The sequence below is a fragment of the Netta rufina genome, assembly GCF_964035555.1.
Source record: "Netta rufina genome assembly, chromosome: 1".
In the NCBI taxonomy this organism is placed as follows: domain Eukaryota; kingdom Metazoa; phylum Chordata; class Aves; order Anseriformes; family Anatidae; genus Netta; species Netta rufina.
Window position 1 is genome coordinate 70,386,111 of NC_140123.1, and position 17,782 is coordinate 70,403,892.

General features: G+C 41.8%; 1 protein-coding gene across 4 annotated transcripts; it reads left to right on the forward strand.

The window, feature by feature from the left end:
• The first annotated feature begins 5,782 nt into the window (after positions 1–5,782).
• Positions 5,783–16,851, forward strand: NIPA2 (NIPA magnesium transporter 2). 4 transcript variants are annotated; one of them, XM_084305033.1, is made up of 8 exons: positions 5,783–6,088; positions 6,405–6,490; positions 11,654–11,714; positions 12,080–12,302; positions 13,536–13,592; positions 14,064–14,154; positions 14,776–14,936; positions 15,867–16,851. In XM_084305033.1, exons 4-8 carry the CDS (start codon positions 12,164–12,166, stop codon positions 16,502–16,504), a joined length of 1,086 nt encoding a protein of 361 aa, XP_084161159.1. In that variant the 5' UTR covers positions 5,783–6,088; positions 6,405–6,490; positions 11,654–11,714; positions 12,080–12,163; the 3' UTR covers positions 16,505–16,851. The 4 variants fall into 4 exon arrangements, with proteins under 4 accessions (XP_084161159.1, XP_084161160.1, XP_084161161.1 ...); XM_084305034.1 differs by having other exon boundaries at positions 6,409–6,490; XM_084305035.1 differs by lacking the exon at positions 6,405–6,490.
• The last annotated feature ends 931 nt before the right edge of the window (positions 16,852–17,782 follow it).

Below are 17,782 nucleotides of genomic sequence, written 5' to 3' on the forward strand. Positions count from 1 at the left end.
TGTCTTTTCGAAATCCACATTCAGAGTTCATGAGTTGCATGTTGGTTTTATACCTAGCATTTGGTCTCTGAACAGTTCTGTGAAAATCTCTCTTTAGGTTAAAGTGAAAACATTTGTGTTCTCAGACCTCTGGCCATATTTGTGTGTTTTGTTTTAAAGTTTACTCCTATTTATTTAGAAAGTGCCTATCCTAGAATGTTAGGTGCATATGCAAATCATTAGGAAATATTATATCAAAAAAACTTGACTGCCCTGTCTAAACCTTGCCATTTTCTGCACCACACAAACAAGTTTACTTGATGAACACCCTCTATGCAGAGTAAGAATTAAGTAGCAGCCGTGTTCCGTGGTCCTCTGGCCATTCTTACAGCTGATAAAGGTCTGCATAGGTGTCTTCTCCCCAGCTGCTCCTCATCTGTGATGAGCTTTCTAGAAATGTCTAGTTAACCTTCTTTAAAACAGATGTCAAAAGCCAGCACATAAGGTGAAAGAGATTCTTGTGGCCTTGCACATCTTTATATCTGCAGCCTTTCACATCATGAATGCTAAATAATGGAAGCCTGTATTTTTTGCTACTTTGTTCAGTATCTAACAGCGTTCTTCTGAGTTCTGCTGTACCTGGATCTGGTTCAATTCTCACTGAGAAGTGCATTAGCATTTTATTTTGTCACTGTTGGTATGGTTCTTCTTCCTTCTATCCCACGCCCTCCTCATTTTAAGCGTCCTACCTCTTTTAGTCTTTTCCCGTTGCTTTTCTGACTCAAGAGGAGGCACTGCTGAAGCTGAATTTTAGCTGTTCCCTCTTTTCCACCCCTTTACGAGTGACTTTGAATAAGATATCTGAGTTCTGTCATCTCAGGGAGCAAATGTGCATAGTTGTCTCCTGAGCTTTGGTATCCCTCATGGGTCTGCCCTTCCCGTCTCCTTGCATTACGTGTGCTGATAGCTACAAGCCAGATGATTTGTGTGCTGATGCCGATGTAGAAGTGACGGAGGCTGCACATACCATAAAGCAGACTGATGACAGGGGTGGGGTGCATTTTGAATTCAGTTCAAATCCATATGAAAGACGTTTCACTCCGTATGTCTGGCTTCTATCGTGCTTACCAAACAGTTACATGAAGACAGCTCTTTGACCATTATACCTTCAGTGTATGGAGGATTTACACGTGTCGCTCCTGATCTTTATTAGGTGTCAAACACAAAAATCCCTCAAATGTTCAGCAGGAGAATAGAAACCTTTTTGATACAACCAAAAAAATAATTTGCTACCTTAAGTACTTATGTAAAAAAAAAAAAAAAAAAAAAAAAAGAAAAATCTTTAAACAAAGTTATCTGCTGTATTGACTTTCCGGGACACTGTATGTGTAAATAGAGCCTATTTATTAGTGAGCTGAAACTAACATGAGCGAGAACCTGTCATATCACACAGTTTGACAAGTGAGGCTTCCTACTAATAACCTTGGTTTATATTTAACATAGGTATTTTTCTGAAGTAACTGGCACTGGAAAATGAAAACACTGGATTTTGTTTGTTGAAATACTAGAATGTCTGAGGTTTAGCTTTGCTTTTTATTTAAAAAAAAGATAAAGGGTTTGTATTTGAAGAAGGATCTCGGGTTATTAAGTATGGGGTGCTTAAAATGGGGCTTTGCACATTATACTCATCTTACCTTAAATACAAAACATTAAGGACTCTACAGATCTTCCTCAGTTGTCTTGTGATGATGTAACAGCTGTGAAGTTTTACTGTTAAATCAAATATTATCAATAATTTATCTATTACCTGATATCTTTTCTTTACAGAGATTAATCTTTGTAATAATTCTTTGGTGCTGCTGAATATGGGCTTAAGTGATGCGGGGTTTTAGTGTACTATGTTAGGCAGCAATGAAGTCAAAAGTTATTACTAGTGCCCAAGTGTTTCAGACAGCAATGTTGAAATGATTACAAAGTTACAGATTAAGAAATCTTTTTTAAAAGCTGCAAATAAGTTTTCTGTGTTTATTTTTGTTGCTTTTATTTTCCCAGATGGTTGCTCTAGAGAGTAGAAAATGTTACACAAAGGGGGTATTTTTTTAAGTTAATTCTTTTTTAACTGTGGATTTTTTTTTTTTTTTTTTTTACCACTTTCTCTTTTCTTGGAATGTAAAAAATAGTTCTGATAGGATGTGGGGGCAAAGGTGGATGGCAGCAAATACACAGTGTCAGGTTGGGTTGCTTCGATGCTATTGCAATATAGTCACTACAGATTACATAAAAATGGTTTATTTTACTAGCTTCTGAACAATGTATATATATCTTTGTTAATGGCTTACAAGTCAAGCTTACTTCTTTGCTTTTTAAAAAATAGTTATAGGCATGTTGTATTTGCCTTGTGTAAATTATTAAAGGCTATTTATTAAGTTTTCTGAAAACTAATCTATTTATTAACCTGTAATGTTTTAAAATAAATGATTTATTTCTAGCTCAACACTTGTTTTGTGACTCCTGCTCTTTATTACACAGGGGGAAAAAAATATTTTCCTACACATCTAGCTGCTGTGCAGCCTAATCCCAATTCATACACCCAAACTATTTTCCTTTACCTTTTTCTACAATACTGGTCTTGCTTTTACTGGTGGTAGAAGCATCTTTCCTGTGTACAGATCAATTACCACATGAAGGGCTCAGTCACCATATGGTGACATCTGCCAAAAAAAACCTGCAGTCTTAAGGCCTTAATTACACTGAATTTTGCTCACGGGTGAAATAAAGGCTTCTCTGGCAGAAATGCTTGTTGGGACCTGAGTCGTTTCAAACTGTGTTGGAACTACACGATCTTTATGGTCCTTTCCAACCCAAAGTGTTCTGTCATTCTGTGTCTTAAGGAAGCCTGGGTCACCAGTCTCATTTACTGTTAACAAGAGCTTTCTACGGAAGGAAAGGAAAATTGTGGAGCCCAACCATCTAACCCTTCATCCGAGATTCATAGCTCCTCGGGTACTGGCACGTAAGCACAATTTTCAGGCATGCAGCTTTTCTTCAAATGGCAGGATTTTGATTATGAGCTCTTTCAGTCTTTGTGCTGTGTTTTAGGGGGTGCAGCAGTATTATTGCTGGTCAAATTTCAATGTTACTTTAAAACAAGCAAAGTAGCTCCTTTCCAATATAAAACATAGTGCGCACTAGAAAACATTGTCGTGCATTCTGTACAAAATATGTGTTGGAAATTTTATTTTTGAAGGCGTTGATGATGTTAATGTGCTGTATCCCAAGATAGGAAGACCAGAAAACTAGAGAATCTTTCTTTTCTACATGCAGTGTCTCTGGTTTTATTTTTTCTTTTCAGTTTTTTAAGTAGACAAGGAGTATGTATTTCTGGGATTTTTTTTTCCCCAATAAAATTCAGCTCTGTTGTTCTCTTATTGTATATCTCTGCAGTTAGAGCTTTCAAGGCATCATTCTGGTAAAAGCCACCTATACCACTGTTAACTACTGAAGTCTGTGACATAACCAGTCCTGAGCATACATATCTCACCCCCACAGCTCATGTGGGAAGTGCCTTTTTTTTCTTCTTTTTTAACCAAAAAGTGGGGAGAAAAAGTGCTGTTGATTTGTTTTTCTGAGCTTTCTTTTGAGATCTTATTTCTTAAGCAAAGTCCCTGAAGTTGCATCTGGCAGTGCAACTGTTGTATGAATACACTCGCAGGCACGGATCCTTTGTTCTGCTCAGCTGTCTTTGTTAAATGCAGCAGGGACATGGCCACGAGAGACCACGCTCCAGCTGCCTGATTTCCTAATCAATTCTCTGCCATGTACAGACATCACTGAATTTAGCACCCTGGTGGGATGCTTTAAAACCTCTGCCAGCTGGTGGTATTCTGCCAAGGGACTGTGTACCAGATAGCAGCTTTGGGTAGATAGCTTTTATCATGATCCTTTCACAGTATGTATGGAGTTGGATATCATTGCACAAGAGTCAAGTATGCAACACAAAGCAGGATAACTGCTAACCTGTTAATGTTTCCCAAGGGTGGCAGGTTTGCTCTTTGTCCCTCTTAAACCTTGAGGAATGTTTTTATAGGCAGTAGATGCTGAGCCCTGAAAAGTTTTGTCCATAGTCTTGCAGAATTACCTAGACTAACAGACCTCTCCTCTGAAATTCACTGAGCACCAAGCTGGATTGTGCTTAATTTACCATTGTTCTTCTTTTCAGAGTTCTTACCAGATCCTCTGAAAACATGCCTGGTACATCATGCTCTTGTAACTTATTCAGAGATGCTGTGATTATTTTCTGTTAGCGAGCACAACCCCTGGCTGCAAAATAAGGATGTAATGGTTTGTGATGAACTGAGAGCACTTAAACATGTTGTATTTTGTGTGAACAGGTAACAGTATGTTGATCTGAAAACATGGGGAAGAGATTAATCAGCTGTTGACCTTTCTCAAAGACTTCACAGTTTGTCTCTTGTAAAACACAGAAAAGCCAGCCTCCTACTGTGTGTTACTTAGCTGACATCTGTGTATTGCTTAGCGTATGTGTATTATATATATGTACACATTCATAAAAACTGCTTGACGTGTGCAAAGGTATTGTAGTGATTACTAAGCTAGCTTCAAACTGGAGAATGTTGCCTTAGGGAATGAAGTAGGCCTGAAATTGATTAATTCACATCAGTGGCTTGAAAACTGCAAGGATTTACTGTGACAGAGTGAGGGGCCATTTTGATTCAGCTGAGGAGTAAGAATACAACCAGCAATGTGAAGAGGAATAGTTTTGTTATGGGTTTCCTGTGAGGGAAAGCCAAGATTGCTTCTCTGCCTTTGTTACTTCCTTTTCACAAAATGTAAGAAGCAGCTTGTGTGGTTTCTGATAAGGTAAACACAAATCCTGAGAAAGAAGAGATAAAAGTAGAAACTGTAGTTGGTAGGGGATGCGATAAAACAGGTTAGCCCTATTTGAAAAGGTGAAGTTGCATCTCCCACGTGGAGCTACCACAGTTTGGGGTTGTCTAGAGTAATGTTCAGTTTTGGAAAGTGTATTTGGATATTGTTGAAGGAGTTGAAGGGACCTGTGAGTCTGAACTTGCCCTTTGTTACCACTGTTCCAGTCTTCACTACAGGCTGAGAAATGCTCACGTTAGATGATGTTAGTGTATTTGGTTGTAAACATTGCATTAGGAGTGTGTGACCTGAATTAAAAGGATTAATAAACAGTACAATTTAACAAAGTCTGTAAAATGTCATTTTTTTATTACTGTGAATGGGTTGTAAGACTTTATTTGTTTATTTTATTTAAGGCGTGGGTAACATGTATGTTTAGGAGTGCTTGGGGTAAGAAACTGATGAACGACGCATGGCCGTGCTGCAATTTCACAGAATTTCACAGAATTTCTAGGTTGGAAGAGACCTCAAGATCATCGAGTCCAACCTCCGACCTAACGCTAGCAGTCCCCACAAAACCATATCCCTAAGCTCTACATCTAAACGTCTTTTGAAGACTTCCAGGGATGGTGACTCCCCCACTTCCCTGGGCAGCCCATTCCAATGCCTAAATGCATCAGAGAAAATACAATTTTCAGATGAAGCTGACCCTAGTATAAGGCAAAACCGGGTTAAAGCACCCATTTCACTAGGAACTCCTACCCATCCCCGCGCCAGGCGGCAGCCGCCCTCCCCCTGAGGGGACGCGCAGGGAGGGCGGGGCCGTTAACGGCCGCCGGCGGTGACGTCAGAGGGAGGGCCGCTCCCCGCCCGCCCTGAGGGGCGGGGGGGTCACGTGACGAGCGGCGGGGCCCAGAGCGAGGCGGCCGCGCCCCTTCCGGCGGGCGCTGCCGGGACCAGCGGGGAGGGGGCGGCCGGGGCCGGGGCCGGCGCCCGCCATCACCTCACGGCCCGACCCGTCCCGTCCCGTCCCGTCCCGCCCCGCCGCCGGTTCCCCGCTCCCCTCCCCTCATGGCGGAGCAGCGCGCGGCCGCTGGCCCCTCCCTCCGCCCGCTCCGGCCTCCCCCTCCGCCTCCTCCTCCTCCTCCTTCTCGGCGTCCGCGAGCGGCGGCGGCCGCGGGGCCCCTCCCGGCGGGGGTGTGAGGGGCGGCGGCGGCGGCAGGTAACGGGGGGGGGGGAGGGGTAACGGGGGGGAGCGGTGAGGCGAGGGGGCGGGGCCTCGCGGGGGTGCTGGTGGGGGGCGGGGCTTGTGATAGGCCACGCCCACTCCCCATCAGGCCCCGCCCCCACGGGCAGGGGGCAGCGCCCAGGTGGGGCGCGGGGAGCGGGGCTGGGGCTGGGGCTGGGGCTGCCCGCGGCGCTGTGCTCTGGGGCCTGGACATACATTTATTTATTTATTTATGTATGTATGTATGTATGTATGTATGTATGTTAGTTAGTTAGTTAGTTAGTTAGTTACACGTTTTCTTCCTGGAAAGGTAGCAGGTTCGCTGGTAGGAAGCTGTCGCGCAAGTTCCCGTCACCCCGGGTTCTGCTCTCGTCAAAGCTCGTCGGTCTTCGCAAGGTAAAATCCTGGCAGGTGGAAAGCAGGTTGCGTGCTCCTTGGGCACGCCAAGGGAAAAGGGGTGCCTGAAGAACAGATCTGGCGTGGACTTGCTGTTTCTTTCTCTATTTGAAACTGCCCGTCTCAAACGCTAGAGGCGGGACCTCAGTGAGCTTCTGCTGGTTACTTGTCCTACAGAGAATGGGAGCAGTGCAATGGGTACAGCCAGGGTGAGGCAAGTCATATCAGTGGCTCCTAATTTTAAGTCTGTTTTGATGGGCTTCTGGGAAACGCAGTCAGTACAGAGAGTATTGGCAACAAAGCACCCTCTGTAGTTACATTCAGTGAATGAATGAACTGTTTTAGTGAACATACTTTTCAAATTTTATGTTAAAATCTTCTAATTTATGATCATTCTTTTTATAGAAGGGAGTAAGTACAAATAGAAAGAGTAAGATGTGCAGGAAGTTTAGGTGTGGAATTTTTTGTTGTTTTTTCCCAGTACCTTAAAATCGAATACTCACTGGTTTTCCTTTATTAATAGAAATCTGGTGTGAAGGAGTAAGTCTCCCTGCTGTTTAAAATCTTTAAAAATGTGTGACTTTGAACCTGTTAATGTCTTTTGCTTGGAGTACTTGCTCTGGTGCCTCTAACATTATGCTGTATATATACATGTGTATCACATTTTGTAAACACCAAATATTATGATACAACGTACTGCCTGGTCTATGTGATACATAAGCAACGTGCATCAGATTGAACGTTCATTTATCTTTGTTGACAAAGCTGGAAAACTTTACTAGGGTTAGACTTGCCATGCAAGTCCTAAATAACTGCTGGAGCATCTCTGGGTTCTGGATGTGTAGGTACGTCTTGGCCTTTTAAAGATGTACGTGGCTAACATTTCAACCAGCAGCTGTTTTGTCTTAGTGGGATGTTATGCTTGTCCTTCCTGTGTTCTCTCGCCCTGTGTGTCAGGGAGATGTTCATGAGTGAACAGAACATCACTGCGAAAAGACTTGAATTAAAGAGTTAGCTGTATTTGTGGACTTAAGTAATGTTGCTAAGAATACCTGTTTTCGTACTTCTTTCCACCGTAGGAGTTCTGTATATGAACATCCTATCAAAAACTTAATATACCAAAGCCAATAATTAAAATTTCATATCACTTTTTTGTAATAAAGGTGCTTTAGCACCTAACTTACTGAACTGAAAGGACTAGGATAGTATTTCAGCTCAAATTCAGCATGTTGCTTTCAAATGAATATCTTAGATTGCAAGTTAATTTCTTTGATTAGCGAAATGAAAAGCAAAGGGATGGAATAACTGAGGCTTCAGATCAGACATATGTAGGGAAGATAACATTTAAAAATCATGCTACTCTGTTATTCAAGTTTTTTAAACAGCGATTCTGCCTTTTTAAAGCATAGGTGAGACAACGTCCGCTCTTGTGTGTCATGCGTGAAAATGAGATGAGCGTGAAACTGTGGACGTAATTTTTTTAGCTGAATTCTTAAAATGCCAGTTAATACTCTTTTGAACTTACATTTTAGGAACCTAAATTTTGAAATATTTAAAAAGCAAATGCGTCTGGATTTTGGGACAAAATTGGTACGTGTAACGAGCCTTTGGAAGGCTCATTGTTGAACATTGATGTCGTTAGGGAGTGTTTCTGTTTCCTGTGGATTTATGCCTCTGGAAAGGAAGGAGGAAACACGTAATAGTCAATGTGTATTTGTTAAGAGCTTTTTGTGATTGAACCAACTTCTCTTCCGTGGAAAGACTCACAGATGTAGGTGCATTATTTCAATACTAGAAACACAAAACTTCTCATGCAGCTCTTACAGATCAGTGAAATTGAAAATAAAATACCGCAGAACAGTTCAGAAGGCTCAGGGTGGCTGGAGCTGGCGTAACCATTGCCGATGTCTTGTCAAAACAGACCTTTGTTTTAAAATGCTTCCGTGTGAGTCATACCTGAATCTTGTGCTGGTTGGTGGTAGTGATCTGCCCAAACGACAGAGTAATTAATGGCACGGGGCAGGGAAGGGCTGGCGGTGACACCGGCTCATGCACTGTTAAAAATACCAGCTTTTAGAGAGTAAACCCGGAGTTCTTGCAATTAGGTATTTTGTCTTACGTTTAGATCGTCTCCTCAACTCCTGAGGGCTGGTGGCCAAGTAGGCAAAGTTTCTGAAATCCACCCTGTTCACTTTTGCTGACAGTAATTACTGCTTTCATACAATGTACAGCTATTAGAGGTGATAATTAATTGTCTTTGGCTGATAATTCCCCCATAGCTTGAGCGTATCTGCTTTTAAATGGAAAATACTATTTCGTCTCACAGTGTTACTGTTAGTGTTTCTGAACATTTAGAGAATTGATTTGTTACAGTAAATATTTAACATCTTCTGAGCACTGTGTGCGGGTGTGTGCTACTTTGGGGAGCAAAGGACTTTTGAGCGAAGAGGAATTAAAATATTTGTGTGTTTTAGACCAGGGACTCTGTGTCTTGTCAGCAGCTTTATTTGCCATTTACAATACTCCCCAGTTACATCAGAAATTAAGCAAATGGACTTTGTGGTTAATCTGGAGCTACTTACGTCCCACCAGTTTTTCAGAAAGCCTTTTCTCCTTGCTCACTAACCCTCAAACTCGGTAGGCTCCTCGTGCTGTTTGTCATTGTACTGTTGTGCTCTGAGAGGTAGGGCTCGTGATGTTAGATGATCCACAGGCAGATGCTCCTTTCTTTCACTTTATTTCATTCTGTTCATATTTCCAAAGATAATAGAGAGCTTTGCTAGATGATGTTCATGAACATCAGGTCCTCTTAGGTCCCCTTAGGTCCTCTTCTTCTCCTGAGACTCGGGGTTAGGATTCAACTACAGGCTGCCTGAAACGAGAGCTCTCCTGCGCCTGCTGTCGCTTTGACTGTGCCCTGCTACACACGAACCCATCTCTTCAGAGGCAAGCCGGGCTCACCACGGCTGTGGGACATCCCTATAAGCTGCAAAGGGAAGCATGGCCGTCCTGTCCGACCAGGGATCGGGCTGGCCACGTCTGTGAGGACAGCTCAGCTTAGAAAGGAAAGCTAGCACTAACCTATGTAAAGAAGTAGTCAAGATTAGAATCATTTAGGAGGCTAACAGAGCAGTTGATGGGGAATCAAAGATGCTTTTAATGTATTTAGAACTTGAGGATTCATGGTTTTGGCACATAGCATCCTTAGGGCATTTTTAAGTCTAAATTCAGAAAACTACCACGAGTTTTTCTCAATTGTCGGCAATCATATTTTTCTACTCCAAAGAAAAACAGCATGTGCCTCTTCCTGGGCTCTGAGACACGGTGGGTGGCAGGATGGGACTGACTAATGCTCTTCACCTCTGTCAGAAAAGTTTTTGTGTAGGTTACACTGCAAGCTGGAAGAAGAAGAAAAAAAAAAAGAAAAAGGTGTTTTCGCCAGTTTGAGTCCAGTTTTAATAACAAGCTCCCCTAGTAGAAGTGCTCTCGTTAGTGACACAGCTGGAGCAGCGACTGCTGGAAGCACTTTGGCAGAGAGGAAAGCTCTGCAGGAGAGGTGCCCGCCCGCAAGCTGGTGCTGCACCAGCACCATGCAGCGCATCAGCTGCTGCTGAAGAGCTTGGTGACCGGCTGCGTGACTTGGGACCGCCAGAAGGGCCGGTAGGATGGTCACAAACATCTCCAGGTGCCTCTTCCTTGCATTAAAGGTGCCTTTGTTCTTCAGGGGACTGGAAGTCTGGCTTTGAACTAAAAACCAGAGAAGTACTTGATGCAGTTAGGAGGTGACTTCTTCAGCTCTGTCTCACGCTAGTCACTTGTCCCCTGTGGTTTTGTTTGGTGGCTGGCTTTGTATCATGCAAGAATCCACTTCAGTTTTTTTTTTTAAAGTCATTTTTAAGTCATTAGAAGCTGAAAACAGACCTAACAGACCTTCACTGCTTTTTTTTTTTTTTTTTTTTTAATAAGATACTACATTACAAACTAAGATACTTACGTAAGGATAATCAAAGAGGGCTTGAGAGTTTTGAACAGCAGATCTTACAGTGTTTTGAATTAGTGCCACGTTGAGCTCTTATGAAATGGGACTGCTTTCCTGCGCTTCTTTGCAGCCTAACGGGATGCAAATCAGAGGATCTGTGTTCAGGGTTAATGTGAACCTACCCGTGGCTCTCTGCTGGGCTTCCCTAGGGGTGCAGTGCATTAATCCAAGTTGGCAGCAGGAACGTAGAGGGAAAGGCAGCATTGGAAGAAAGGTTTGTGAAGAAACAAGCACAGGAATGGGAGCTGTGAACTTGAGTGGCAGGCTGGAATATGCCTTTATCGAGTGCTAGGCTTGCCCTGGTATGTCCTGGTGCTGCAGCATGTTAACAGTGGCGGTGTGCTCCTCCCCTGGAGTTGCTTTCCTGCCTCCTGTTCTTTGCCCCCTTTGCCTTCGAAATCAAAAGCTTGGTGATACGGCTTGCATCACGCACCGTGCTTCTGAATAGCCGGAAAACGGTTGCTTAGGGAAATAAATGCTCTTCCGAGCACATCTGTGGTAGGTGCTCCCAGGAAATAAAACTCTTATCTCTAGGTGTTTTCTTCCTTCAGACTAGTTCTCTGTACAGTCATAATTAGCTGTTATCTTAAAATCAAAGCCTAAAGATAATTTCCATTTGCCTCAGTAGTATAGAGAGGTTAATCACCTTGAAAGTACTTTGTTTGTTTTGTTTTCAGTTTTAAAATGATTTATAGAGATATTTGAAATCTAATATATTACATGGAGGCCAGGATATCCCCACTATATCTTACCTCTTGTTATGTACTGCACTGAAATAAAGCTTTATTTTTAGGTAGAGGTTGAGTAAAATCTTGATCTCTAGTCTGAAAGTTAGTGTCTCCTGCTAAGCTGTACTTGGAGGTCTTGCATGACTAAATTTTGAGCATGGGGAGCTGGCTGAATGCTTTTCAACAGTAAACTCATACTTGGTACCATAGGTGAGCTGGAAAAATATTTTATACGCGTGTGGGAAACTCTTTGTACAGTGCATCAACAAATGGCTGCCTTCTCTTGTTCCAGATTGCCTGTTTGTTAGAGGATCAGTGCGTGTGCGTTCATTCAAGTTTGTTCGTGTTAGACAAGTTACGGTCTGATTAAGCAGTTCTGTTCTTTCACTTTTCTAGGGAGTTTCTGTGGAAGAGATGCTGTGGCTGTTCTCGAACTCTCTTACAAACTGATTTTGATGTAAGTAATTATTTGAGCAGTATCATCAGTTAGGTGGTGTGCTGGACATGATCTGTGTACTTAAGGAAAAGAAAAATAAATTGCACATCTTACAGTTTACCTTAATTATTTTTTTCAGAGAATTTTCTTGTTTGGGATTTCAGTTTTAGTGTTCTGGGTCCGATGCCCTCGTATGCATTCAGACTTTTTAGTCACTCATCTGCGATGTAAGCTTACGCATGCTTCAGGGGTTGCCTTCTTCTTCCTTTTATTTTCCTTCTTTAATTTTTTTTCCCATAGACCATTCACAGGACGAGCCAGCTGTTGAGGATTTTTCTGCGCATTTATATTTCTCCCAATTTAATCAATGTGTTTGTTCTGCTCAGGTTTCAGTGTTGCATCATCTCGTGTTGAGTAACAGGAGTTGTGCTGTTCCTTGATCAATGTGACAGTCACTCGTAGTTTACGAGATGAGCCAAACCCGTGGGAAATATGACTTCTGTATTGGTCTGGCGTTGGCTATGAGCTCCAGCATCTTCATTGGAGGAAGCTTCATCCTGAAAAAGAAAGGGCTGCTCCGATTAGCTAGGAAAGGCTCCATGAGAGCAGGTAAATACGTTTCAGAAACTTGACTTTTAAGTTTTACCGCTCCAAAGAAGATTACTAAACTTAAGGTTTTGTTCTGACTCAGATACAGGAAACCTAAAGCATGTATCTGGTGTTTTGTTTTTCTCCCTCCGGTGTCAGATACACCTAACTCAGTGTGTGATGCATACTACGCAGTTTGCATATAGCGATTGCCCTGTGGGGACGCTTACTGAGCTACCCTTTGCATCTCAGAGTCACATATGGTGATGCCCTGTGCTGTAGTCTGTTGTTTAGAGCTGCTGAAAGTGTTTGGCTTTTCAGCCAAGAAGATTCTGAACAGTGTTCAGTTTTAATTATGGATTAATATATAGTACCAGTGCACAAAATGCCAATTTAGTGGACTGTTGTATGTATTTCCAGCTTTATTTGGTTGAACTGCATTTAATAACATTAAATAGCTTTCAGTATAGCTGTTACTATTTTGGGAACTGATTTTTTTCATCCTTTCGCCAGTGTACTTGATTGGAACAGTAAAATGCTGATTTGCACTAACTAGATTTTTATTTTTTTTTTATAGCTGACTCTGGTAAATGAGGTTCATATTTGAAATATCAAGTAGCAATTCTGTCTACAACAGGGAGGAGCTCAACTTAATGTTTTCAAGCTCTTAAAAGCCTCTTGCTCTAGCTCTGTATTTATCCTCCAAAGGCAATGAGTGATTGTTTTGCTAGGTCAGAGCTGTAAAAGAATACTGGCTTGGGTGTGCAATGAGCATGTAAATGAATGATCCAAGGGTGCTGCAACCAGAAGATTGGATATGAGCAGTTTTAATTCAGCACTTGTCATCTCTGCTTGTAAAAGATGGTTGATCTCGAGTGAGATACATGATTCATGCTTTCTGGGTTGGAAAGGGGAAGTGTGACTGCACTTCACATACTTGTACGTGTAATCAACTACCTAAGCCAGGCATGTCTCTTAAGAGATATGTAATTTGGTCTTTCATGTCATTGCAATGAGTTGAAAGAACTGTTTTTTAGTGTAAAGCCAAAACGGTCATCCATGCCATTTTTAATAGGAAGGAAATCAAATAAGTAGTTTTCAAAGTGGGCTGCAGGAGGAATCTGTGCATCAGAGCTTGAAGATAACTTTTAGCTATAAAGACTAAGTAGCATGAGTTATGGAAACTATTTTGGCAATGCTACTGTTTGCTGAAGTATGATTTTAATGGAATAGCATGCATTCTTTCAATTTCAGGACAAGGTGGTCATGCATACCTTAAGGAGTGGCTGTGGTGGGCTGGACTTCTTTCAAGTAAGTACATTTTGAGATGGTGTGTGTCTTCGGAGCTTTTCATTGCTTAAACTTTGGACTTCCTGGCTGTAATCATGAAACTGGCTTAATTTATATTGTACCCTGTAACATGTTTGCTTTGTAGCCTGGTATTGCAGAGGTCTCCATGCAAAAGTTCATGACTCAAGTTAGCAGGTTGGGAAGCCACAACACAGCCACTCCAAAACAAAACACATCTTCTAAGTTGGCTGAATCAATTTTAGTACCTGTTGTAGTCCTCCAGTCTGTTCTGCTCTATAAAATAGTAACGCAAGTTTTTTTTTCTGTTAGCTGAGAACCAGAATTAGACTTTTCCTTTATTCCTGTACTGAATGTTTGTGTCTGAAAGAACACTTGCACTGATTCACAGGTTTATTGCATAAGACACCCTAACTTGTGGTTTTTTTTTTTTGTTTTTTTTTTGTTTTCCTTCTTATTATTACTTCTCTGCAGTGGGAGCTGGCGAAGTAGCTAACTTTGCCGCCTACGCTTTTGCACCAGCTACATTAGTGACTCCTCTAGGAGCTCTCAGTGTTCTTGTAAGGTAAGAAACACTAACAGAAAGCAGTGTGATTTCAGAGGTAGAAGTTAAATATTTATTTAGAAATAAGTCACTGAGATAAGCAGTAATAATTGTGGTTTGTTCTTAACTGTGAACGAAAGGTGGTTATAAATATTGGGAGTAACTCCTAAGTTTCTCCAAATGTAAAAGGACTGTTCTAAAATGATTCTAGAGATCTGCACCTCAGTCTGCAAAAAGCTATCACCTCCATTTGAAAAATATGCTATATGCAACAGAGTAGTATTTTTATTCACAATTGAAGATATTTATCTTTTTAAAATCATTGTTACATGTGTCTAGATACAGAGTTTTTGGGAGGCAGCATAAAAAATGGGTTCTGAAGGAGCTGCAAAATACTGACAGGTACTTCTGCCGGTAGCAAGTATCTTGGTAGAAAATGAACCACATAGCTATTATGGTAATTTTCCTAATTATGCCTTTACTTAAAAGTGGTTTATGGACGTTAGTAGTGTTCCTGCTCACCAAAAGCTGCGTGCTGTGTATGTGAGGGACCTGTACAGTCAAGGCAACCTGTATGTTGATGAACATATTCATGTAATATCACTAATTCCATGTTTGCTGGTGTGTATTTTTTCTTCTTAGTGCCATTCTGTCATCCTTCTTTTTAAATGAAAAACTTAATCTCCATGGAAAAATAGGGTGTTTGCTAAGTATACTTGGATCAACTGTGATGGTCATTCATGCTCCACAAGAGGAGGAAGTAGAAACTTTACATGAAATGTCCAACAAATTAGGTGATCCAGGTAAGACAAACGCTGGCTTGATCTCCAAGTAGCTAATGCAGAAAGATGTGTGTGCTTGCTCTTCTCTAAGCAGCCCATCATTCCTTTGTTACAGTTTTATTACTGCTTTTTTTTCAAGTTCCAGGAAGACAGCCTGTCTGCTTCATTTTGTCAAAACAGAGATTTGAGTTCTGTGATGGAATTCCATAGGGTGCTTTGCATGATGCCAGTGAACTTCTTTGGCCTTGAACAAAGCGTTTTGATATGAACCACTGAGATAACAGTTTAAAGAAATGCAGCAGCACAGCTGGATAAATACAACTTTTATAAATTTTAACGCAAGTGTGTCAGTCTCTGTAAGCCCAATTTTGATCCCTCCTTAAACAAAGAAGGTTTGGTGGTAGATGTCTGCTGAGAAGTGTAATCCTTCAGGCTGCCTTGTATGCTTACGTGGAAGACAGGGCACTCACAAATACACTTCTGCAAAATACTGTACTTACAGAGCCAATTCCCATTTTAAACATGAGGAAGTGTCCAGCACAGAGACTAAAAAGACGATCTTAAGGAATGCCCTGATTGTTGGAAATCTGCTGATGAGTGCAGCAGCCTGCCAACACATACTTCCTTAAAAGCAGTCAGCCACAAGCCTGGATCCAGTAGCTTTGTGCCTCTGTGAGGCTGTGTGTAAGGCAGTACAGCAATCTAATCCTGTAGTCATCATGCTGATAGAACAGTAAAGGTAATGTAATATGCCCAAATTTCATTATTTCAGCAAGGTCACTCTAAAAGTGTTTAACTTCGCTGTTGAAGGAGCAGTGAGTGAGAAGCAGCCCGATCTTTTCTGTGTAAGCTGAGCCCATCACCTTGGTAACGTGTATTATTGGTACCTCTAAGATGCTTTTGGTCATACACATCAATAACAACAGTTGTTTCTTTCCCCCCCAAACACAGGTTTTGTGGTCTTTGCAACACTTGTTGTCATTGTGTCTTTAATTCTAATATTTGTGGTGGGACCTCGCCATGGACAGACCAACATTCTCGTGTACATAACAATTTGCTCTGTGATTGGAGCATTATCAGTTTCCTGTGTAAAAGGTTTGGGCATCGTTATCAAGGAACTTTTTGCGGGGAAACCAGTGCTGAAACATCCCTTGTCTTGGATTCTGCTGCTAAGCCTTATTGTCTGTGTGAGCACGCAGATCAACTATCTGAACAGGGCTCTGGATATATTCAACACGTCGATAGTGACTCCGATCTATTATGTAATCTTTACGACATCCGTTTTAACTTGCTCCGCCATCCTTTTCAAGGAATGGCAGCACATGGCGGCTGATGATATTATTGGCACCTTCAGTGGCTTCCTTACTATCATTGTGGGGATCTTTTTATTGCATGCCTTCAAAGATGTTAATTTCACCCTGGCGAATTTGCCCGTCTCCTTGCGGAAGGATGAGAGAGCAGCAAATGGTTCTTTGCTGAGCACGTACGACTGCTTGAATCATGACGAAGAAAGTTCTACCTGTGTAGGTGAAATGCAATCCACTGAGAGTCTCTCAGCCAGGAGAAATGGAAGTCTGTCAGCCTTCTGAAAATATCTACGTGGTAAATAAGAAAAGAACAATTCTGTAACTCTGGATTATATTTTTTCTGCTGTGAAATGTCTGAGCTTGTCTGGAACCTCATGTTCTTCTTAACGGTACGTGTAGACAATCTGTATTTTTTTTTAAGTTTGATTAGTTTGGATCAGAATCACTGAAGGGGTTTTAATTTGCCTTATTTTTACTTTAAAAAATACTAAAATGACCTCAGACCACAGTTGGGTTTGTTGCTTAAGTTATGTGTAAATACTTTCATTTCACTCTTCTGTTTTCAGATGTATTGCACTAATGACAATTTTATCAAAAATAAATGGCTTTATTTCTGCATTGGTGGTAAACAGATTGCAGCGAAACTGAATCCTTTGTACTCACGCCCTGAGTGAATGCTGAGTGGCTGTAAGCGCACTAAAACTGGAGCTGTTCCAGCTTTAAAGCAGGAAATGGAAAACTACAACCAAGCAAGAGTAAATCCTTTGAAAATACTGCTGAACTGAAGCTTTATGTTAAACTTGCAGGCTTTACATCAACCACAGCAGCCTTAGCCCATCAGCGTAACTGGGTGGCAGCAGCAGGAAGGCAGGAGCTTCTGCTTTGCTTGGCTAGGTAAGGCACTAGCACCAGCTGTCATGCCACCTCCTGCAGGAGGAATAAATTGAGTAGTTAGTAGCACCCAGAACAGCTCTTGCCTTTTCTGTGAAAGGTGCCATCGAGGCTGTTTGGTTTTAGTACTTACTGATAAGGAGTATGGTTTATTACCAGGAGCAAAAACAATCCAGCTCCCACCTGTGAAAACAACTTTGCTACTGTCCTTTGGTTTACTGGAGGAGGCGCTGAGGCCCAAAGTGTCAAGTAAGAAAACAAGGTTACTGAAATTCTGGGTGCACAGCAGGATTTGAGCTTTTAACGAGTTAAAAGGAACACGACATCAGCGCTGTTCAGTTACAGGCCACAGCCCTCTGAAGGTTGTGCAACAAAGCCTGTAACAGCTGGGAGTGGCAGGAAAGGGATCAGACGGTGGAGTCACAGAGCACCTGGTTGTCCCTTCTAGTAGCAAAGCACCACCCCAAAGAGCAGGTGAAAAATCTCACACTGCAGCACCTGTTGCTTTATGCCTCAAGACACTTAGGACTCCACACCCCTTATGTCTGATGACTGATTATTTAAAATGAGAAAGTTACACGATTTTTATACACTTTGTTTTTAGTGCAGTTTTTTTTCCCCACTCTCTTACCATCTTAATCTGGTTGACAAAAATAGTAAGCCACCTCT

Bases quoted from the DNA above. Each gene is read 5' to 3' on its own strand.
- NIPA2 (XM_084305033.1), top strand. From the start codon at position 12,164: ATGAGCCAAACCCGTGGGAAATATGACTTCTGTATTGGTCTGGCGTTG. The intron at 12,303-13,535 runs GTAAATACGTTT...TTTCAATTTCAG, and splicing joins GAAAGGCTCCATGAGAGCAG to GACAAGGTGGTCATGCATAC. The intron at 13,593-14,063 runs GTAAGTACATTT...ACTTCTCTGCAG, and splicing joins GTGGGCTGGACTTCTTTCAA to TGGGAGCTGGCGAAGTAGCT.